Source organism: Acipenser ruthenus, chromosome 13 (genome assembly GCF_902713425.1).
Source record: "Acipenser ruthenus chromosome 13, fAciRut3.2 maternal haplotype, whole genome shotgun sequence".
Lineage (NCBI taxonomy): Eukaryota > Metazoa > Chordata > Actinopteri > Acipenseriformes > Acipenseridae > Acipenser > Acipenser ruthenus.
In genome coordinates this window covers 17,789,150-17,814,059 of record NC_081201.1, presented here as the reverse complement: position 1 = coordinate 17,814,059, position 24,910 = coordinate 17,789,150, and the positions used below count along the sequence as shown (strand labels likewise).

Below are 24,910 nucleotides of genomic sequence, written 5' to 3'. Positions count from 1 at the left end.
ATGCATGTTAATGCACAGCTTTCCACCTTTCATACATCCAATTCTGTAAACTTGAACGCTGCAAAAATGGATTGAAAGAAATTAAAACAGACCACTGTCTAAAAGTGCCAACAGTACTATTTACACTATAAATACAGTACTGACATGAATACTGCTAGATCAAGTGGAACTAATGGTACTGGCTGCTAATCGATTGTAATATTACCTACTTTAAAAATCAGGCAGAAGCACATAGGTGAACAGCTGTGTGAAGTTTTCTTAATGAATGATCACTTTTTTCAATTATATTTTGTCACCTCCAAAGAGGTTCTCCACTGCTCAGAAATTTGAATGGATAAGTGACTTACATAATACACAAATGGCAGAAAAGGAAAATGTATGGTTTGACCATGGATGAATTGCCCATCTGGTGATTTCTGTTTTATGTACAGTGAAGTACAGAACTGCAAACATTGGGGCCTATTTTATCTTTGAAAACATCTAATTACCAGTACTTTGATCGTGTGTACCAGTCTCCTATAAACTTTCCTTTGTGAATCTCACAGGTTCTGCTGCATGAATACTAATTTCAGAATCTGCACTTTGCATGGAAGCTGGCAAAATGCTGTCGAGACAACCAGATCTGTGTTTGCAATGCGAGCCCCGGCTGCAGTGCAAGACCACTGTATTCCAGCAGCCAGCACTTTCAGACCATTCCATTGACTAGAGCTGGGTGAAGGTAGAGAGATGTTCCCATACTGAGATGTACAGATAGCAGTTTGACATTTCAAAATCAGGAGATTATCATTATCATTAGTATTATTATTTATTTTTAAGCTATGGGATACTGCATCAACGTGTTTACAGCGAGCATACGAGTGAACTGCAGATCACATTCATGGTCTCTTTAAAAGCTGTGTTTTCCTTGTTAAGGGTCTGATCACAGTACAGGAGCTGCAAAATCGTGAGTCCTTAAAGTGTTACTGAACACCCATTAGGGTTTAAAACACAACACATTACTTTCCCTAGTTTCCCGCTTGGATGTACAAACTCATGCAATACCTTATTCAATATAATTGCGATTATTTAAATTTTTTTATTAACAGATCACTGATCAAAATCAGTTTTGACCAGTTATTTTGGTTTCACGTCGGTTTTGCTTCTGGTCTTCCCATCAAAATGTCTCTGAATTCATAACTTCGGCTGCTAAACTCACTCAAACATTTAATTGGTTCCCGACTCCTCTCCCAAAGTTCAGCATTTTGATTGGTTCATCTGTCCTACCTGCTCTCTCTGGCACAGGTGGGGACAGGTTTATGATCTTGTGAAGCCTTAGAGCTTTATCAATCCTTCAAACACAAATACCTGGTGTTGACATTGGCATACCAAACCCAATATACTGCATGTACACTTCGGCATACAGTAGAGCTCAAACAGCTTCCTTTACTACTGTTAAACTAACACAAAGGACTCGGACACAGGACAGCTGTCACCTCCAAAGAGAAATGGAGGTGGCATTTCTGTTTGATTTCATGGTGATACCTTTTAATAGGAACAGACAAATGTGTCTATAAAATACATTACCTTTCAAGACCACAGAGGTCTCTTCTTCAGGTGAGAAGTGGACACCTTAATCTGTTTTAAACTTTAAAAAATTTACCATCTGTGATAGGGCGTGTGGGTTATCTGGGTTCTCAGGACGTACAGGATTTATTTAAGGTAAATAAACTAAAAGGACCACATGACGCTATCAGCAATGGTAGAGCCTGTGGGACATAAAACAAAATGAAACATCAAAATAAAACACTGTAAACAAAAACTATAAACAAAAGGTGCTGTGAAGAGATCAAACGCTACTCCGGCAATCAATGTATTTTACTATTTATTTACACATCGCTCCTATACTTCTATGTGGGATCTAAAAACCCTTAAACGAATCCCTGTTCCTTCCAATACTCAAAACCCTGGCCCCGTACACACGGTCATCTGCGGTTTTGGCATATTCTTCTGGAGCTCTGTTCATGGTTACACACACAATGATCCAAGTATTCTGACTTTTAAACATTTAATTATCTGGATGATCGTTGTCCTTTGACAGCCCCGAGGTGTATTACCTAACCCCTTTTATCACAAGACACTCCGCCGGGACACACCACAAGCAAACACAGCAGGTAGGACATCCCAAACAGAGTGCCCAGCTCTAATAATTATTTACCAAACTGTTTATACTATTTTACTATTTACAACAAAAACAACACACAAAACAAATCACTCTCATGTGCAGGGCCTCAGCCTTGCCACACCACCCCTTAGTTCATTCTGTTTTAACTTGTTCAATTTACAGCATTAGAGAATGACAAACTTCGTCAAAGCAAAAACAATAGTATTGTTTATATTGTTTTAATACGAAATGTGTGTAGCTTAGAGGTGTGCTTGTTTACTGTTGCTAAAACTGGACTACACCACATGGTAAACATGGCCCTTGTACATCTGCAAGGAAACAGGGTCTTCTGGGAACTGGAGGCTTTTGAGGGTATATAATTAGACTGATGGCACTGTAAAAGGTACTTAGTAACTCACCATAGCCATCAGCCCTCTGGAGAGAGATTTGGTGGAATTAACAATCGGAAAATTAACTGGGGCTTTTTAGACCCCCAGCTCGTCAACTTCATTTCAGAAAAAAATGAAGACCCACCAAAATACAGAGGTGCTGACAGGACTTCAGGCATCCTGCCTTTATTAAATCCCTAATAAGGAGAACAGTGGAACAGTACAGCCAACAATCCTCTCTCCCAATAAAACCTTGTCCCAAACTGAATCTCACTATGTTTTAGATCAAGATTATTTTTCGTATTGTTTATAATAAAAACAAACCACATGTGCCACATAAAAGAACCATTTTGTGTTTTGTTTTTGTTCTGGCTTCTCTTTATGTGTTAAGCCTGGGACAGACGGGCGCAGCACGGCACGCGAGACATTTTGCCGTCTGTATCGCTGCCATTGCTTTCATATAGTGTTGGACAGATCAGTGCGGGACAAATCCTGAGCGATTTTTTCTGGATGCCGTGCGGTACCGTCGGTGGATTAACCAATCACAGCCAAGTGCTGCCAGCACGTGCTTGGCACGAAAAATCATGAATGAAACTGTTGTCTACAGAGGTGTCCAAGCACCCTTAAGTGTTTGATCACTCCCATATTTCATAAAAGGGCAGGCAAGTCAGTATTTTATATATCAACCCTGATAAGAATCCTTCCTGCCTTTTTTTATTATTACTGTAGTTCACTACTATTTTTACTAAATAACTGGCCGTTTCTAACAGCTTTACAGTAAACTAGTAGGCTACTTGCGGTTTAGCAACGTATTGTATGTTTTTTTGCTAAGCTCAGATCGCTCACTTCATACACCTGCATATAGATGACAGAAAAACAACGTTGAAAAACAAACCAGTGTTTTTATTTAGTAGATTATATGGGGTGTATTACAGCTATGGCCATAAGTTTTAAATCACGCCCTACAGAATTAATAATGTTACGTTGACACATTGAAATTACATATCGCTTTGTAATTTTCCAAAAATTGAAAAATGTGACATTTCGAAATCTAACGTGAAATACCATTGTAGTTTACTGTGGTAAACTACTGTTGTAGTTTCCGGTAGACACTTGAAATACCATTTGGCAGTTTCTTAGACTGCATGACGTTAAATAAAATATCGAAATTATGTTCATATAGGATTTTTTTTTAATTATGTCTACATCCTAATATACTACTAGGTGATGCTAAACTTTTGGCTATATATGTAAATTATATTTGAGTACATAGCCTACAATGTGGTACTGACAACTGCTGTACTACATAGTGCATACAGCTCCTGTGTGCCCGGGTGCAGACTAGCTGTACCGCACAGTGAAAGTGCTCAGCGGTGCCGCGCCGCACCGTGCCTGTCTGTCTGTCTGTCCCGGGCTTTAGAGAGGATTCCTAATGAACACAACTAACACAGGTTTTAAAAGTCAATCAGATCATTTAAATAAGGGGTACAATGGTATAATTGCTCACAAAAAGGAACACATTTAATCAAACTATTTAATTATGCTTTATAATACTTCAGATTCTATTGAATAAACAACAAAGACAATCTTTTTATGTACAGCGCAGTAAACGCATTTTTTTTTTCTCTAATCAAACCGTAGTTTATTAAATTAATCTTCAATTCTCTAAAGCGGTTTTCATTGTACAGTGACCTGCCCTTCAGTGCTACATCATCTGCTGATGACGTAATAGAGAAACACAAATTAACATTGGCTTTAAATTCCACAACCCCCACGTGCATTTGACTGTTTATTCAGATTTTTGTTTGAAAGGGAGAAACCATCCTCATTTTAAACTGATCAGACCACAACAGCTTTGACAGCTGTTTCATGCATTTTCATGCATTCTCTGATCTTGCTGCACACATTCTCTAAAGTCAACTTCAACAGCTACAGTTTTGTCTTCAAGTCCCCCAATAGCATTATTGTATGATACTAGTATCAAAGCAAACTTAACAGGAAAAGGAAAACAGAAAGCATGCATTTGGAAGGTTTCTTTCCTAAATTCAGGCATGAGGAGACATTTGATCTTTGTGGCTAATCCATATTTTTGTGTCTGGAATTAGGAAAAAAACCCTTCCCCCACTCCCCCAGTTTCACAAAAAGGAATCACATGTGTGCTCTCTAAACTACCTAACTGTGCTTGTAAATATCAGTTACATACATATCCCCATTGCCACAGCTGTAAACACAAAGTTAAGATACAGCGCCATGAGTATCATGAACAAGTAGACCACCATGACACATCCACAGAACAGTAGGAGTACATGTGTTATATCCCTAGATTCAATCAGCTTTATAACATGTGCTAAAGAACATCCTTACCAGGTTTCATCAATCGTGTAAGCTGTTCTCTAGATGTATGCAAAAATGTAAGTGGGACACATGGACAGACAGACACCTGCAAATATCCCTAGATTATGCTACTGGATCATTTTAAACATACAGTTTTCCAATAAAAAGTGCAAACGTGTGAGGCCACCACTATACCTCTGGTCACTAGATATATTTCATGTTTTACTATTATTTAAACAGTATTTTGGATTGATAACATGTATTGTGTTCCCTGAACATTGTGGCAAAACATGTTCTAATTAGTTACTATCTAGACTCAGGCTGCAGGTGGCAGTATTTGACAACATGTTTTTTTACTTGAAGATCTGCTATAACCACAGAGCTAAACAACTCAAAAGAATCAACTTCCCAAAGTTTCGGTATGGTTAACATGCCTTTGTCAAGGGAAAGTGTGTTTGAAAACAAACATTGCAGGTATTTATAGGCTTTTTGATGCCATGATAACCACACATTTATTTCTCTTTAAATCTAATGTCTTTGTGATGTCATTCACTATGTATCTAATGATGTAACGATCTACTGTTCCTTTCTATTTAAACCTTCAGGCATCATGGTATCTATTCTACTTATCCATTTATTTTCTTTTATTCTTCTATAGTGTACATTATCCAATTAAATTTTTTCTAAAACCACAAACTTTAGGTCATCCGTCTGTTCCTTGTAAAGTGCTGAACTATTGGTTCATTTTCTTTTTTATTTCTTATATTTGTTAAGTGGTTCTGTATTCTTTTACATAATGATGTACCTGCCTCTCCTACATATTTTATTTTATTACATTTTATGCAAAATATACCATATACAAGGTTGCTGCCCTTGCATGACAGATTTTTTAAGACTGAATATGTATTCTCTATTTGCGATTTCACTTTTATCTTTACCAATATATTTGCACACTTTACATGTGCTTTTACAGATTTCAATGCCCCCTTAATGTATCTCTGATCCATTTATGTTTAATGTGTACTCAAATGTTAAGCTTGTATAAACAGGGTTAAAGTTTGTGTAAAAATGATAATTGTTGTCTGGGACTTGTGTGATTGAGTTAATATCAGGTAGGACAGAAAAGTAACATTTGTTACATTTACTAAAATAAAAACATAAATAAAAACGGTTTCAAAAAGACCAAATTCCCACTGGGCTTTTTTTTTTTTTTCTTTGATTATTGATTTTTAAAATATTACTATGCAGGACAGCCACTATAAGATTGTTACCTTTATTAAAAGTGTGCACAGATTAATCTACAGATTAATCAACTAATGCTCATCAAAAATTTTAATCGAGTGACTGCCCTACAGAACTTACAGTACTATCCCTTCTCAAGTGCATCTTAGCTTGCCTGTTGCCATCTCTGTTTTCTTATCACATTGGCTTTGTACCTATGAGTCCGTGTGACAGGAACTTGTTGACCGAGGTCAGAGCAAGGCCGGTGATGGGTCCTGTAGTGTCTTCACTTCGGATCACCTCCAGAAAGGGCCGCAGGAACACGTTGGGCTCCATTTCAGGAAGCTCTGTAATAAAACAAACACACACACACAACAGCCTTGTCAAAACCTATAGATCAGGTACATCAGACCAGTCCAATATACACATGTAGAGGGACACATCAATAAAGCAATGCATACAGTATATGCAAAGTATAAAGTATTTCAAAATGATGAATAAAATAGCAGCGAGAAAAATGCAAGCAGACTACCAAGGCTTACAGGAAATTGTTTATGCTGCATAGCTCAAATACCATTTTACTTTGCTGTAGTCTGGGACTGAAATAAATAGCTGCCCAGCTTCCCAAAATATGCAGGGCTACTGGTTTCTTTTACACAGCGGTCACGGAAAAATCTGACTACATAGCTCTGCAAAAAAATTACATCGTTTTGAAATACATTATTACACCACCTGTTTTTATTTTCTGACCCTTATCATTAATTAAATAAAATTCCAAGAGTAAAACCTACAATTCTAAACTGATGGTTAAAGAGAGACACCAATAACCCAAGTGATATGCAAATGCTGCTGTTAGCAGTGGTGCAGGAGAGATTTTTAATGCACTCTCACTACTAAAGCATGGTGTAAAATAAGCACTGCACCTAGGCAGACCAGCCAGTGAGTTAGCTAAAGTAGCAGTGATTGTAACCTTTTTTAAACACTGTGTTTGTTAGGCTAGTAATGTGAGTATCACAAGCCAAAAAACCGATTTCGTTCACCTTGGCAGTCAGAGGGATCAAATTGCAACTCAATTTTGAGAAGACCTTTATGTAGGATGCAGGATTGACCTTTAATGAAATGGCTTCTTCAACTTCCTCAGCTGCTGTGTGTTTTTTAAACTCAAAAGGGTCAGGGGAAAGAATTTGGGGTTACAATAACCAATGTTTCTACGTCGGGTTTGAGTGAGATGCATCTGCAAAGCATCACATCTGTGTCTCACTTCACTCCGCAGGCACACATGGTCCACTATTTAAAAAATACCCCCCCCCCCCCCCCCCCCCCCAATGGCTTCTGCGGCTTTTAAAAGACAAGAAAGGGGGGTAAGCAAGTTTATTTCAGGTACTGTACTATAGTAGCGAATAGATGAAAGTGTACCATTTACACAGTTTCACGAACTGTTTTTTGGTGACTGCCATTACTTGTAAAGCATGTTTGTTTCTTGATCTGAACAGAGAGTGGGACCGGTTTATTTTTACCTTTTTATTTATTATTTTTTTTTAAAAGGGAGACAGTTATACAGGGTGGTACCATAGCTCTTGTGAGACAGCTTGCTCCCTAAATTAATTTCCATACCATTAAGGAGGGGACAATTATCGATAGTATTCAGGAATTCCAGAACATTTAGTAAACAAGCAGTCTGAGTGGTGGAAATCAGACAGAAAACGCCAACCCCAAGCACCTGAAACCAGTGTGGGTATGCTTTTGAAGCCATGCATTTCAAAATGGTCAAATGAATGACCTGTCTTCCATTATCTGCATTATCAACCACCTGCATGAAAACATTAGTATTCCTGTGTTAATTATAAGGATAAGTTAAAACTAATGTCACCACACAATTTCTGCAGATGGTGCAAATTCAAGTCTATTCAAAATCCAGCCATAAACTCAACCAATATATTCTGATTTGTATAAATAATTAACATAAATCATACCTTGGCGGTCAAATTGTTATGCTGTTTGGACGATAAGTTTAAATAGGCAACAATACTAAACAGCAGGCAGTAACAGTAGAGTGAGTCCTATAACTGTAGTTACTACACAGGGCCACATTTCACTACAGGATGTCAGTATTGACAAAAATCACTTCCTTGAATTCAAAAGCCTGGCGTTTACAATCTGATAAAAGTAGACAGATAACAATTACATTCTAAGGCTTTATCCTTTAGCAAACTTCACTCTAATAATTGTCAGCCTGATACTAAAGAGGCTGTCTTACTCAGCACATGAAGCCTTTTACTGTACAGTACATATTAATTACTGAGCCACAAAAATAACATGATTATTAAATCATTATTAAACTAATCACAGGGTTGAATTCACTGGATAGGTAACTCAAATACACAGCATTCACAGTATTGTGAGGTATAAAAATGCAGTATATAGACAAGAGGTGGGGTAGAAACACACCGATGGCATCCCAGGGGTCATACAGCAGGTATAATAATCACTTTCTCCAGCCAGCCCAGAAATTAGGCCTACTGTACTGTAGATCAATAAATATATATTTTCTTAAACTTGCAAATAAATGCAGCAGTCTTTTTCTGTATATCAAGTCCATCATGCACACAAAGGAAATGTATTTAAAACATACCATGTGTGCATGATGGACTTGATATACAGAAAAAGACTGCTGCATTTATTTGCAAGTTTAAGAAAATATATATTTGAATAAGAATGGTAACAATTACCTTAGGCCATTCATTGACCCTCTATAAAACTTTTCCTATATATATATATATATATCTATATATCTCTATATATCTCTATATATATATATATATATATATATATATATATATAAAGAAAAAAAGGAGAAGCCAAGAAAAAAAATAGAAACCAGGTAAAACAACAGTGGATCATTTACTAGTGTCACAAACCCATTTTGAAAGTTTTTGTCAGGAATGCTTGCAGCACCATTTCACTGAGATTAAACCCCTGAACAGCTACTTAGCAAAGAAAACCAAATCATAACTTTCAAGCCCCGTCGGCCCTCTTCAATTAGAACAGTGCACACGTGACCCGGCTAGTATTAGCAATTGACTTCAGAAACCCTTCACACTGTTTTTAGTTCTGATGTGAGCACATTTTAAAATTACGTTTTCTAACCAATCACTTTGTTCATTGATTTAAACTTTGAGCATTTGTAAAGTCTAGTCCTTCATAAAGGTTTACACCAGTAAAATTGTTTCCCTCGTGGCTTTTCTCTGCATTTACCATCGTTTTCCATGTTTGTTTGTTTGTTTTTTTAATGTTTTCCCATACCTCTCCAAGCTTTGCAATGCTTACTGTACTGTACCTATGCTTTCTTTTCTTTACTGCACTTTGCTATGCTTTTACTCAGGGAAACTTTTATAAGAGTACCTACCACTAAATTATATCAACATTTCTAACGCTTATGAATTTCTGAATTTAAAATCTATAATACACGTCTTTATTCCTGTCAAGATTTCTCCGGGTCAAATATTTCATTTAAATGTGCCGGAAGACAAAAAAAAATAAAATTGAGCTGGATCTCATTTTCATGATCTGTGGTATAAAAACGAATCCTGTAAGTCAGGGTGCTGGAGCAAAGACTGTAAATGGATAGTAGTTAGAAGGGGTGGAAGTGAACAAAGGAAAGAGCCAGGTCAATTCTCCTATTAAATACACTGTATATAAAAGACTTTCACCTTTCAGACTGTTAAAGCAGATCAAACAATGCATTAAAATGACATTTTAAAAAGGAAGCAATATGCGCTCAGCCCTTATTTTCTGTTTGATAATGGCGTCTTCCTGTATCCAAGGCTTGTAATTGAGGCTCTAAGGGTTTTACACAATAACAGTACAGTAGGCCTCAATGGCAAGGCTGAGTGCACACATACAGGTTCTGAGCCTCCTGGCAGCAAAAAGAGCATCTTATTTGTACATTGAGACTGTGATACCACAAAAAGAAAGTACATTAAAAACACTCTGAAGGGATCAAAATACAGACTATGTGATCTACTGATCTTGTGGTACTGTGCATCTGACAACACAATACCTGGAACAATGAACAGCAAACAAGAAAAGATAATTGTGATCGCCCTGCTCTACCAGAGAAAGAAAAAAAATGTAAGATCGCTGTGGGACCATGACATCCTGAAGAAAAGAAAAAGGTACGGCGAATATCATCGGCTGATACAGGAGCTCCGGTTTGATGAAGGCGGATTTCAAACCTACTTAATGTTGTATTACAGAACTCTGGAAAATCTGAAAATCAGAACCACAAGCTTTTCCTTCATTTTATTTCTTCCTCGCAAAGGAGCCTCCTACTTTCCCCTGATTGGCTGCTGGTAGTTTACGTCACAGCGCAGCACGGCGAAAGTTGAAAATATTTTATCTCCTGTGCGCCACTCTGTGGTGCTGTTTCACGTGACCGACTTCATTGAGAACAATTGCTACTGCCGCGCCACGTCCAGTGTGAACGCCCCTTTACATCCAGAGGGCACACCATCTTTTCTGTTCATGTGTTCCTGAAACACACATGCCCAACATTTTGGATCCCATCCATCAAATATACATTTTAACACAAAGGCTAAGAAACTCCAGGGATGTGCATTTTGGTACATTTTTATGAATGTTTAAACTCTATGGCATGTAGTAGTTTAAAATATATATATATATATATATCTGTGTCTAGATATACATATAAAACACAGATACACTTTTTTCTTTGTTATGTATACTAACAGTAGACCGATCGCAAGACAACGGACAGGATTCTAAGCACTGTTTGTTGCCTTCATCTACGTGTGTTTTAATATTTTTCTGCATTCCAATAATAGCATCACCGTGTCTTTTAAGCGAAGATTCTTGAAAGAACTGTACATCCGTGCATGTATGTTTTCACACACAGTACATCTTGCCGTCTCGATAAACAAGCCATGAATACTTCATCTCCCATTCAAAATTATAAAAACATTTTTCGTTTGCGTTTTTGTGCATTAATACTGTTTGCAACTGCTTCGGTCACTGTAGTACTCGTAATCAGAAGTAGATGGCTGAGATGCAGATGAGCAATCTTCTTCATGAGAATCCCCTGAAGATGCTGACTGCTTAGCAAAAAAAAAAAAATGGTATGCTTAAAAAATCTTTAAGGGCTTCCCTGTTAAACTAGTGTGGAAAATAACAAAAGCACAACATTAAATTAGGCGACCTGCAAAAAGGAAATGCAAGTTAAAAGTAGGATCGGGGATGAACAATTCACGTAATTTGTCAGCTCTGTTTGAAATAAAATTATAGGGACCAGAATTAGGCTCAGGCAAGATATGAAGGTAAAAGCAAAAATTGCTTTGCAATTAAAAGCTTTTTCTGAGTTTAATTATGAAACATCTATGCATTATCTGTAACCGCTTAATCCTATAGAGGGTCGCGATGAGCCACAGCCTAACCCGGCGCAAGGCAGGACTACACCTTGGATGGGACGTCAGTCCATCGCAAGGCAACTAAGGGGCAATTTAGAGAGGCCAGTCCACCTAGCCAGTATGTCTTTGGACTGTGGGAGGAAACCAGAAAAGACCGATGCGAACACGGGGAGAACATGCAAACTGCACACAGACAGACCCCTGAGATCGGAATCGAACCCAGGACCCTGGAGTGTGAGGCAGCAGCACTAACCACCGTGCCACCCTTAATTATTTAACAGAATTAGCTAAATTTGTCACCTGATTAAAAATAAAACCCCAAAACTTCAAGCCCTACTTGTGTGTGTGTTCGTGTTCACAGTTACTTTTTCCAAAATACTTGTTTTATTTCTTAGCAATATGGACCTCTGTTAATATGGGGCATAACACATTATTTTAAAATAAAATACAGTGCATGGTGGGATACTATCGTATTAATTTCCAATGTTCATTGCACTGCTTGGAACTGTAACCGAACTGTTCCAATAGCAGCGTGTGTACGCATTACGCCCGACTAAACATGAAACGGTACTTCAGTGTGGAGGCTAAAGTTTGAGCTGGTTTAATTAAAACGTTTTTGAGTACGGTTCTCGAGATCGGTTATGTAGTGTGGACAGGGCATAAAAGTAAATATCCTTAATACTGCTGGCAAAGCCAAAGAGGAGGCTGTGTGGTCCAGTGGTTAAAGAAAAGGGCTTGTAACTAGGAGGTCCCCAGTTCAAATCCCACCTCAGCCACTGACTCAATGTGTGACCCTGAGCAAGTCACTTAACCTCCTCGTGCTCCGTCTTTTGGGATGAGACGTAGTTGTAAGTGACTCTGCAGCTGATGCATAGTTCACACACCCTAGCCTCTAAGTCGCCTTGGATAAAGGCGTCTGCTAAATAAACAAATAATAATAATAATAATAATATTGCTGCCACCTACAGGACTGGAGTATACATCAAATCAGTGCTGTTACCGATATATTGCAAAACAGTTTTTTTTTTGTTTTTTTTAACAAGCAAGTATTTTAGGGTCATTGCTGCAGTGTAATAGATTACCATGAATATACATGTCTGCGTCCCTTTCCATTCTGTGCGTCCCGTGAACGCAAGACAAAATATTTTTCTGTTCAATGGATTTATTTTGCGTGTAGGACGCAACATTTTGCATTAATGCGACCTCTGAACATTGCATACTTTTGTTTGTGCCCTTAACCATTCCTCCCTTTTCCTGTCTCTTCTTGTTATTCCCAGCATGCACTTTTCCACACTCATTGAGTCGTTTGTAATTTTAGAGTCATTTTTTCGTTTTGGATCCAACAACACAGACTGAGTCAGATTGATTATGCTTTCCTGTTAAGCTACAATGCATTTTTTTTTTAGTTTACTTTGTTTTACAATAGACTTCAGCTTTAAAGATTAATGTGTGTTTTATGAACATTTAAAATTACATTACAGTGGGCTTACGCAGCACCCTTTTTTCAGTGTGTGTCACTCGGTGCAGCACAGAATCCAGGTTGAGCTTCTGCAGCTTTGTAGTTTCCTGATCGAAATGTTTCTGCCATATCGCTGTAAATGCACTTCGACATTATTATTATTATTATTTTTTTTTATTATTATTATTATCTTTATTATTATTATTTCTTAGCAGACGCCCTTACCCAGGGCGACTTACAGTTGTATCTTTAGCGTAACTGTGCTTCACCTTTTGAATTTTAAACATGCCTAATTAAACTAAATATAGAATGACATTACAGTGGACTTACACAGCACCCTTACTTTGTATTCACCATTTAATAAATGTTCCTGCATTTCTTGATTCTTTAACGTAACTGTGTGCTGCGCCTTTTGAATTACAAACATGCCTAATTCTAAACATAATCTATCTAGCTAATGTTAAAAATATTACAGTAATATTACTTGAGTCAACGCCCCTGCCCTACCTTTGCCTTAATATCAACTCTACGCCCCCAGCAGAATCTGGTATATATATATAAAATGCAGAAAAACCTGTAAGATCATTTAATATGTACTTCTTATAGAAAAGATTAGATGGAACTAAAGAATAAACTCTACACAGTACAGGCTTAAACCTTTGCTTTTGACAGCCCTTCTTTATATATAATCTGCACAAGCCCCGATTCTCACACTGACTTGAATATACCAATCACCACAACAAACCCAATGGTAAACAACGTAAAATTGTGAAAACTGGATACTCAAAAGTTCTGTTGAACCATTCCAGGCAATGAGTCTTGAAACTTTAACTGAAGACTCTATTACTTTATTAGGGAGAAAAAAAGCTCAAATGAATCTGTCAATAGCGTCTAATAAAGATCTCATCTGGGGCCGTCACCCTGTAACAACCACCTCTCTTCAGGGCCCTGTACAAATTCCCAGAGATATAAACTAAATTGTGTTGTATTGATCTGCTGGCCACTGGGTGCCAGAGTCTTCATCAGCAGGTCGACGCTCAACTCTCTCCCAATCTTCTTCAATAACGGATAAATATGACTCTATAGTTCAAATCAATCTTCCACAGAAGACAAAAAAAGATCCAACTTCAGAAAGGTAAACAGAACAGCTATCTAAAACTGCTCTGGATATCACCAGCTGACCTCTGGTTAACATTGCTAATAACTCAAAATACTAAATGGAATGTCTACAATTGCTTTCTGTTTTTTCTTTCATAGAAAAGTAAATGTAGGATAAGCCGTGCCTGTAAGCCACTGCTTTAAACTGTGATAAGGCAGTAAGTTTAAGTAAGCTGAATTGATAAAAATAACAAATTAAGCCACACTAGCTTTGTGCCAGTGAAAGAAATGCACAATGGTGTTAACACTACTGAGTTACTTGACACAAAATGGTCTTGTTTAAAAGACAACCAGATCTGTGTTTGCAATGCGAGACTCCACTGTATTCCAGCAGCCAGCACTTTCAGACCGTTCCATTGATTAACAGCTAGAGCTGGGTGAAGGTAGAAAGATACTGAGATGTACACATAGCTATTTGACATTTCAAAATCAGGACATTATCATTAGTATTATTTATTTTTAAGCTATGGGATGCTGCATCAACGTGTTTACAGCGAACATACGGGTGAACTACAGATCACATTCAAGGTCTCTTTAAAATCTGTGTTTTCCTTGTTAAGGGTCTGATCACAATACAGGAGCTGCAAAATCGTAAGTCCTTAAAGTGTTACTGAACACCAAGTAGGGTTTAAAACACAACACATTACTTTCCCTAGTTTCCTGCTTGGATGTACGTATTCTTGCAATATCTTTTTCAACATAGCTATTTTCGTTTCACGTCGGTTTGGGGTTTTCCTGTCAAAATGTCTTCATAACATCGGCTGCTAAAATCCAACCTGTTCAAATCAGTAACATTTCATTGGCCCTGACTCCTCTCCCGAAGTTCAGCATTTTGATTGGTTCATCTGTCCTACATCCCAGCTCCCACACAAGTTGGATTTTAGTAGCAAGTGTTATGAAGACATTTTAAGAGCAAGACCCCACGCATAACCAAATGTGAAACAAAAAGAACTACATGTAGTCAAAACTGAATTACGACCAGCGATACGTTAATAAAAACAGCTAAACAATTAACAAAATATGCTGAAACAAGATATTTCAAGAATATGTGCAGCAAAGCAGGAAATTATGCACTGTGTTTGAAACAGCCTGTTCAGTAACACTAAGGCTGCGTTCATACTGGGTCCGTTTCAAACTGACTCAGTCTGGTTCGTGTCGTTTGAAACAATATATCAATGTGCTTGCTGTTCACACTAATCTGCGAGCAAAGGGACCGAGTTCGTTTGGATGCGAACTAAAATTCAATTTTTTTGGTCCTTTTCCATTTTTTTCAGGACCATTTGTGTTCACAATGCAGTTTTCAAGTAAACTGCAGTTTTCAATCTTCCTGCAAGGAAGATTGATTGCAGCTATTAATGTATTTCTCCAGTTTTTAATATAGCATGTTTTAGATTATTACATATTGCTGTGGAAGAAAGCACTGGGGGAGCACTTCACTAATTGAATTAATGCATGCATTGAATGCCTACATTGGGACAATAATGCAGTTTACACAATTCTGCTCGGTTCTCCTACTGTCGGTATCAAACAAAGTAACTTAGGAGTTTTGTCCAGTTCGACTTGGATTTTGGTGTCTGACAAATTTCTGTCAGAACTTCAGTTTCTCCCACTGTCCAGATTTCTACAATGAAACACTGGGACTTTTTTTCTCTTTCAATTCACTGTCACCGTAGCAACTCTGAAGACATTAAAATAACATTGTTGAATAATGTTGTTGAAACTGACAAATGTTGTTGAAGCTGACACCCTGGGATCCTTCAAGAAGCTGCTTGATGAGATTCTGGGATCAATAAGCTACTAACAACCAAACGAGCAAGATGGGCTGAATGGCCTCCTCTCGTTTGAAAACTTTCTTATGTTCTTCTAATAGTATATAATAAAACAACAATAGTTTAAAAATTAAACACTGCGTGAATTTTTTGCAAATGTACAAAAACCCAGATTTAAAAAATAGATCAACTATTACCATTTAAACACATGGTATACACATAATTAGAATGATTTAAACAAATAATCCATATAATTGTTTATTTTATTTTTGAATGGCACTAACACAACCTAATACATTACTCTGCTTGTAGAGCACAGTGATGCAGTTTTGTACTGAATACAAAAAATAAATAAATACAACAGCAAAACTGGGACGATTACACGTTTACCATTTCCAACTGGGAGAACAAATTAAGGCTGAAACTGTGACAATTCAAGTTTTCACGGGATGTTGTAACCCTAATATACTTGCCAAAGACATTTTTAGTTTTTTGTTCTACTTGTTTCCAATACGAGCTAAACCAGAGTCCAGCAGTCGTTCACACTGACGTTTTGCAAGCGAACCAGACTCGTTGCCAAACAGACCAGGCCACCTCTTTAGGTGGATTCGGTACAGTTCATTTCCCAGGCGGACTTCTTGTTTACACTGCACACCAAACGTACCGAGCCGAGTGCGGACCCAACCCTCTAAAACGGACCCTGTGTCAACACACCCTAAGACAAATGGCTGAATTCCATTTTTTGGGGGGGAGGAGGGGGGGGGGGGGTAATGGGTGCGCAAACCTGTGCATGAGATTTACTTCATGGAAAGAACTTACATGCACACTGTGGACATGAACTAATCATGAGTAACTCCCATGATTGGTGATTGGTAAAAGAAGAATCATGAACAAATAGCACCTCACCAAAACTGCAGTGTCTCAAGAATGACAAGTTATCATGAAAATGTGTTAAACATTTAGATGTAGACAATTACAATTGTTGAGATTCCTTCTGTATTAGCTGCTATACAGATCTAGAAACACCCTACATAAGGAGGACATGCATTGTTAATGTGTGCGGTGCGTGCATATATGGATTGGAATGAGTGAGAGAGTGCACTCTGTTTGAACTCTTTAGCCCTCTCAAACATGCTGCTTCTGTTTCTTCATTACCTGGAAAGATGTGTCTGGAGAAGAAGTGCATTAGGTTTATTTTTTAGCTGCGTATAAAGCTATTTTTGTTTTTGCCGGTTATGCAGGAGCCTTAAGGAATATCCTCATGATGTAAAATTAACGACAGAGTCTTCACCAAAGGTACTGTATTATAGACAACAGAATCTCCGAATTTGAAAATTGGTCACTATTGAGATTGAGGATACTGCATTAACAAGGTCCGCTATATGGCTTCAGAAGGGGATCCAGTTTCTTTAATTATGCCCCCCCCCCCCCATTTTAACAGTAATAGAAGCACCTGTGAGGTATTTGGATTCCATGAGAACCTCAGCACTACACTCAGCAAACAAAAAGCCAATTTTCCACCCTGTTCAATGAAGTGTAGAAAAAAAGACAGAGCTATTCAAAGCAGCACATGATTACAACACCAGAAATCCAAACACTGCTTGATAGAGGGCTCCATAGCTGTCAGCCTATTGTGTTTGCTTAATTTAATTACAAAAGAATGAATAACTTCATGTGTCAGACTGCTGTGTCACAGATTTTACACTGGTATACAGTACAGCCACAATACAAGGACATCTGCACTTCTACTGCACATCCTTCAATAGTCTACTACAGTTCAGTGCATTAGGATACATAGTCCTGGAATCTGAAACTTGATATTGATTAGAGTTGTGTGTGGACTGGTACAGTTTTGCTGTAAGATTAAAACATCAGAATAAAATAGAAGAATCCAACCAAAACATTGGAAGTACAGTTCAACATAATATTTCACACCCAAGTATCTCTCTCTCCTAATTCAAATCTGCTACCTCTGGTGAATTTGTCCAATTCCATAATATAACTAGAAACCATCTCCTAAGGGGGACGTCATTTCAGATGGAATGGTTTGTAAAAATGGATATGTAAAAAAGTTCTGTATCATTGATATGTCCAGAGGTTAAAACAATGCGGCAGGGAAACCCCTGGTAGGGGTGTAAATTGTTTAGAGTTTAAACATTAGTAAAGTGTCAAACGATTTTAATTTTGCTTAATCGTTTAAACTTTGTCAAAAATGTGCAGGTCAAATATTAAGAAGCGGATGTCTGCAAATAACGGCTACTCACTGGTGGGGTCCAGACATGCAAGCAAAATGTTAGGAAATGCGATAAAATTCGGGCTGAAAACAGAACACGGTTGATTATTCAGACGATCGCAAATGGCATGCAACCAATTTCATAAGAATGGCCTCCTCTTGTTTGTAAACTGTCTTATGTTCTTAAGAAAGTTTACAAACGAGAGGAGGCCATTCGGCCCTGGTTGTTAGTAGCTTATTGATCCCAGAATCTCATCAAGCAGCTTCTTGAAGGATCCCAGGGTGTCAGCTTCAACAACATTACTGGGGAGTTGGTTCCAGACCCTCACAATTCTCTGTGTAAAAAAGTGCCTCCTACTTTCTGTTCTGAATGCCTCTTTATCTAATCTCCATTTGTGACCCCTGGTCCTTGTTTTTTTTTTTTCAGGTCAAATTGTGGAGGATGCCAGATTCAACTTTAATGTCTTTTGTTGAGCCAGATTACAGAAGGCTGTGTTGGTCTTTTTTTTTTTTTTTTGCTATTCTGGCACTGAGACTAAAGCGATGTTAATATTTTTTTTTTTTTTTTTTTTTTTTTAAACAGAAGATTGCTTCCGTTTTATGTTGTTTATTTTTTGGTCTTTTTTTCTACTGCTGCCAGTCAGGTAAGTACAAACTAATTGCTATTATTTATTATTATTATTACAAAATATTGATTCTTCGAATGAATGTAATACTTGAAACAAAGTCAGTTTGGTGTGAACATAACTAGTTCTTGTCTCTTATATACAGTAAGATAAATTAGCGATTTTAGCACTGTTTGAATAATTGAACTGCATAACCTGATCTCAGACTGCTGTGTGTCCTGCCTGTTTGCCTGCGCTCCATGGGCGTCATGGCCTTCTGTTATGCCCCCAAATTATGGAACTCAATTCCACTAGAGATCAGGGACTCAGCTTCTTTGAGTGTTTTTAAAGCTAATTAAAGACTTACTTTTTTAGAAAGGCGATTTTATGGTTTTTATGATTGTTTTATTTCCTTGTGCTTTTTTATGTATAATCTTTTTATTTTATTTCTGTACTATTAATTGTGAAGCGCTCTGAGATGATTGCTTTTAAGGGCGCTATACAAAATGAAGTTTATTATTATTATTATTATAACATTTCTCTAATAATGCAATTAATGCTGGCCCTCAAATCAAAACAGACCATTATCTTACCGCTGATGCTATTATTTTTTCATATTGCTTCACTGTTTTTTCTACATTTATTTATATATAGGGCTTAATTTAGTAATTTATTTGATTTAATTTCGATATTTTTTTCTGTCAAACTACTTAATGGGCTTTTAAATAGGCCAAGCCTTAATTTTTCACGTACAAACGAGATCGCAACATGTTAAGCGACTAATCTTTATTAAAGCTATAATGAAAAATAAAGCGGTTTGCTGGACACACTATTACAAATTAATAAAGATGATTTTGTAATAGTGTGTTCAGTTGGTAGTAGTGTACTACTACCAGTTTCAACTATTGTTTCTATTATCAAGAAGTACAAGACTCATGGTATTGTCACAATGTTCCTCGGTCTAGAAGAAAGAAGGTTCTTTCACCAAGAACAAGTAGAATTGTGAGGAAGGTTAATAACAATCCGAGATTGATTGCCAAATATATTCAAAGTGAACTGGCTGCAAGTGGGACTGGAGTTTCCATTTCAACCATAGGTCAAGTGTTGCACGGCCTCAACGGTCGCAGGCCAAGGAAAAAGACGCTCTTAGGAAAACGACACAAGGACAATCTATTAAAGTTTGCAAAACAGCATTTGAATGATGGATATGATTTCTGGTCAAAGGTTTCGTGGAGTGATGAAACAAAAAATCGAGCTATATGGTCACACTGACAGTCGTTACGTTTGGAGAAAGTCTGGCGAGGCGTAGAAAGAAAAGAACACCACACCTACTGTCAAGCAAGTAATATCCTTCTAGGGGGCTGTTTTCCTCTAATGGCACAGGCAATTTATTTCCAATACATGGTAAAATGAATTCCATAGCATACCAAAAGATATTGGCCAATCATCTGAAACCCTCCGCTACAAAACTTGGCTTAAAGCACCACTGGGCGTTCCAACACAACAACGATCCAAAGCACATATCAAAATCTACTTCAGAATGGTTAAAGAAGAATAAAATCAAGCTTCTGGAATGGCCTAGTCAAAGTCCCGATCTAAATCCAATTGAGAATCTTTGGTATGAGTTGGAGAAGGCTGTGCACAAGAGAAGTCCTCGGAATTTGAATGAACTGGAACAATTCTGCATTGAAGAACGGTATAATAAAAAAAAAAAAAAATCACTAATGAATCATGCTAGCTATTAATTTCATTTTCATTGTCATGGTATGAATACTTTTGAATAAGCATTTTTGGAGTTTTGCAAAACAATTGCTGAAATAAATTATGGAAGACATCTATTTCTTGTAAGTTTTTTTCCTCATCCATAAAAGCAAAACTTTTGCTACAAAAGATTTTTCCTATATTGTTTGAGAAATTTCTAGAAATGATACATTTCCATTGGGGTATGTAAACTTTTGACTACAACTGTATGTTCTGGATTGAAACAAAGCCCATGAAGTCGCCTGACCCCTGGTGGAATGGCCGGTGAGCTTCACAGGAGGGGGCAGATTGGCCAGTTCGTAAGCAGTCTGTATTGGAATGGCCAATTATTATTTGAAGATCAGCTCACCGCTACCACCCCTGCGCTGACTATTATGTACTACATTTAAACCTCCAACAAGGAACTAAGTCCTTCACCGGTGGCCTAAGCCGCCGGGTGCCTTTAAAAAATTGCCCCGCCAGGAAAGGTGCTCCTGGGGAGACTGAATCTATTTTTACATGGCACACCAAAAATGGCTGCTAAATAGACCTTTCGAGTAGAGAGAGATTTCCCCCCCATCAAAAATGTCCTGTAAAAATTGCAGTTTAACTGCCATAGAGCATGTGGTGGGTTCGAACCCACGAGTCAAACACCACGAACAGAAAATCTGGATGAACCGGAGGGGCAGCAGGAGTGATAGAGGGCTGCTCATCTTATATGGAGTGCCTCTCGTCCCTTGTTTCAGGCCAAGGAATCTGTAGCGCCGCAGTAGCTTGTTGCATTAAAGGCATAAGCTCTGATGATAGCGGGAGCTGCGTAATCAGAATGTCCGATTCAGCATCATCTGAAGGGAGCATCATGTCCTGATCGTCAGCCTCCTTGGAGGCGGCGATATTATATCGCTCTCTATCCCACTAGCCACTGCCTGCAAAGGTGCGGGAGGATCCGGTAATACCAGTTGGACTAAGTGCTCTTGCAGCTAGAATTCAGTTAGAATTGCCTGCTGGCGTGACACAACCTCCCAGATTTTATCTCTGTCACCTGACTGCCGAATGTGATCAGTGGCTTTCCTTCCTTCTCCGTTTTGGAGGAGGGGATGGTGCAGGAGATTTGGAAGAGGAAGAGGAAGACGATGAGGAACTAGTTTTCTCGGCTCTACTCTTCTTAGCGCTACTCCTATTCCCCTTGCCACAGAGCCTCGGGAGGAGGGTCTAGCCTCACTCATTGGTGACGCTGAATACCACGCAGACGTGGAGGAACGATCCTTTGAGTGACATGCTACCCGGTTCTCCAACGTATGCTTGGTGAAGGGAGCACACAAATTACAAAAAGTGACGTCAGTCAAGGCCCTATGCGCATGCATCTGTCGTATATCTTATCGTATCTGTCACTTGCAGGCAGTTTAGCCTTGCAACAGACACAAGCATGGAACCCAGACATGGTAATAGTGCTGTGTTCACAACAAACAGCGTATAGACCACAGTGGAGTATTGACACTCGGTACTGACACTCTGCCACCGAAGCTCGGTATCGACAGTACACTCGGTACCGACCCTGACAGGCAAAGAGGTCTACCTCTGTTCTCCCGACACTCGGTACCGACTCGAAGCAGTAACCTCGAACTCGCAAACGAGAACGGGGACGATAAACAGAGTTACTGCTAGTGGCACGTTAGCAGGGATGCCCACCTGCAAGTCAGCCACTGGCTAACTACTAATCAGTACAAACACGAGACTACCAGTAGCCTGCACCGGAACAGTAACAGTAACCTCGGTCCCTTAGGATCGGGGGCAACAGGTCACAGTTACTGTTTGTGGCGAGTAGCAGGGTTTCAATACATACTTTCCAGTAAGAAAAATGAAACACAGTATATAATTATTATTATTTATTTCTTAGCAGATGCCCTTATTCAGGGCGACTTACAATTGTTACAAGATTTCACATTTTTTTTACATACAATTACCCATTTATACAGTTGGGTTTTTACTGGAGCAATCTAGGTAAAGTACCTTGCTCAAGGATACAGCAGCAGTGTCCCCCACCAGGGATTGAACCCACGACCCTCCGGTCAGGAGTCCAGAGCCCTAACCACTACTCCACACTGCTACAATAATACAACCGAAAGTTAACGCGAAGCGAAACACACGGTAAACAATACTGTAAATTAATCATTAAATCATTATTACAATTCAGCTTAACAAGTCGGGGACATGGTGTGCTAAGATCCCAGGAGGGACGGCAAGGGAGCCGCAGGTTTCCCACGGCACACAGGGCCATGGTGGGACTTAACCAGCACTAGCTGAAAATACAGAAAAACAGAAACTTGGCTAGAAATAATACAAAATTATTTTAGCAATTCCGTAATAATTCCGCACTTTTTAAGCAATGCTAAAAAGGAGCGAGAAAATATACAGGAGGATTTCTTATCAACTCTCTGATGTTACTCAGGGTAGGCAGAGAAGGAAAATGGTGATACTGTCAGGGTGAGTAGTGAGTTTATGCTCACGGGAGCGGAGCGGAGAGTTCACTTTGATGGAACTTATCTAAGAAAATGAAAGAATGCTCTGTGTACCAAACATTCAGAGTATAACTCAAAATGTACTGCATCTATATAAGAAAAAAAAAAAAAAAATTCACATGACCTCAACATGGTAGCCCTGATTGATTGTCATCGGCAGCACCATCAGAATGGATGGTTTAAATACCTCGATCTTATTATTGAAAAATATTTATATACTGTTTCATTTTGAACACGGGAATAAAAACTTTGACATGCTGATATATATATATATATATATACACACACACACATACATATATATACATATATATATACACACACATACATACATATACAGTACTGTGCAAAAGTTTTAGGCAGGTGTGAAAAAATGCTGTAAAGTAAGAATGCTTTCAAAAATAGACATGTTAATGGTTTATATTTATCAATTAACAAAATGCAAAGTGAGTGAACAGAAGAAAAATCTACATCAAATCAATATTTGGTGTGACCACCCTTTGCCTTCAAAACAGCATCAATTCTTCTAGGTACACTTGCACACAGTTTTTGAAGGAACTCGGCAGGTAGGTTGGCCCAAACATCTTGGAGAACTAACCACAGTTCTTCTGTGGATTTAGGCAGCCTCAGTTGCTTCTCTCTCTTCATGTAATCCCAGACAGACTCGATGATGTTGAGATCAGGGCTTTGTGGGGGCCATACCATCACTTCCAGGACTCCTTGTTCTTCTTTACGCTGAAGATAGTTCTTAATGACTTTCGCTGTATGTTTGGGGTCGTTGTCATGCTGCAGAATAAATTTGGGGCCAATCAGATGCCTCCCTGATGGTATTGCATGACGGATAAGTATCTGCTGTACTTCTCAGCATTGAGGAGACCATTAATTCTGACCAAATCCCCAACTCCATTTGCAGAAATGCAGCCCCAAACTTGCAAGGAACCTCCACCATGCTTCACGGTTGCCTGCAGACACTCATTCGTGTACCGCTCTCCAGCCCTTCGGCGAACAAACTGCCTTCTGCTACAGCCAAATATTTCAAATTCTGACTCATCAGTCCAGAGCACCTGCTGCCATTTTTCTGCACCCCAGTGTTTTCGTGCATAGTTGAGTCGCTTGGCCTTGTTTCCACGTCGGAGGTATGGCTTTTTGGCCGCAAGTCTTCCATGAAGGCCACTTCTGACCAGACTTCTCCGGACAGCAGATGGGTGTACCAGGGTCCCACTGTTTTCTGCCAATTCTGAGCTGATGGCACTGCTGGACATCTTCCGATTGCGAAGGGAAGTAAGCATGATGTGTCTTTCATCTGCTGCAGTAAGTTTCCTTGGCCGACCACTGCGTCTACGGTCCTCAACGTTGCCTGTTTCTTTGTGCTTCTTCAAAAGAGCTTGGACAGCACATCTGGAAACCCCTGTCTGCCTTGAAATTTCTGCCTGGGAGAGACCTTGCTGATGCAGTATAACTACCTTGTGTCTTGTTGCTGTGCTCAGTCTTGCCATGGTGTATGACTTTTGACAGTAAACTGTCTTCAGCAACCTCACCTTGTTAGCTGAGTTTGGCTGTTCCTCACCCAGTTTTATTCCTCCTACACAATTGTTTGATCATGCACCTGACTATATGCCTACAAAATCCCTGACTTTGTGCAAGTGTACCTAGAAGAATTGATGCTGTTTTGAAGGCAAAGGGTGGTCACACCAAATATGGATTTCATTTAGATTTTTCTTCTGTTCACTCACTTTGCATTTAGTTAATTGATAAATATAATCTATTAACATGTCTATTTTTGAAAGCATTCTTACTTTACAGCATTTTTTCACACCTGCCTAAAACTTTTGCACAGTACTGTACACACACACACACTCTTACGGTGTGAAAGCCTGCATCGTACAGAATTCAATAAAAAAATAAAAATTTGTTACGTTG

The 24,910-nt window shown here is 38.6% G+C and overlaps 1 protein-coding gene across 6 annotated transcripts in view; it reads right to left on the bottom strand.

Moving 5' to 3' along the window:
• Nucleotides 1-24,910, bottom strand: part of gbf1 (golgi brefeldin A resistant guanine nucleotide exchange factor 1) — a 197,705-nt gene that overhangs the window by 106,849 nt on the left and 65,946 nt on the right. For all 6 annotated transcript variants that reach the window (XM_059035693.1, XM_059035694.1, XM_059035690.1 and 3 more), the window contains exon 4: nt 6,300-6,431. In XM_059035693.1, the coding sequence (XP_058891676.1) occupies nt 6,300-6,431 (132 nt within the window). The remainder of the gene's footprint in view (nt 1-6,299; nt 6,432-24,910) is intronic.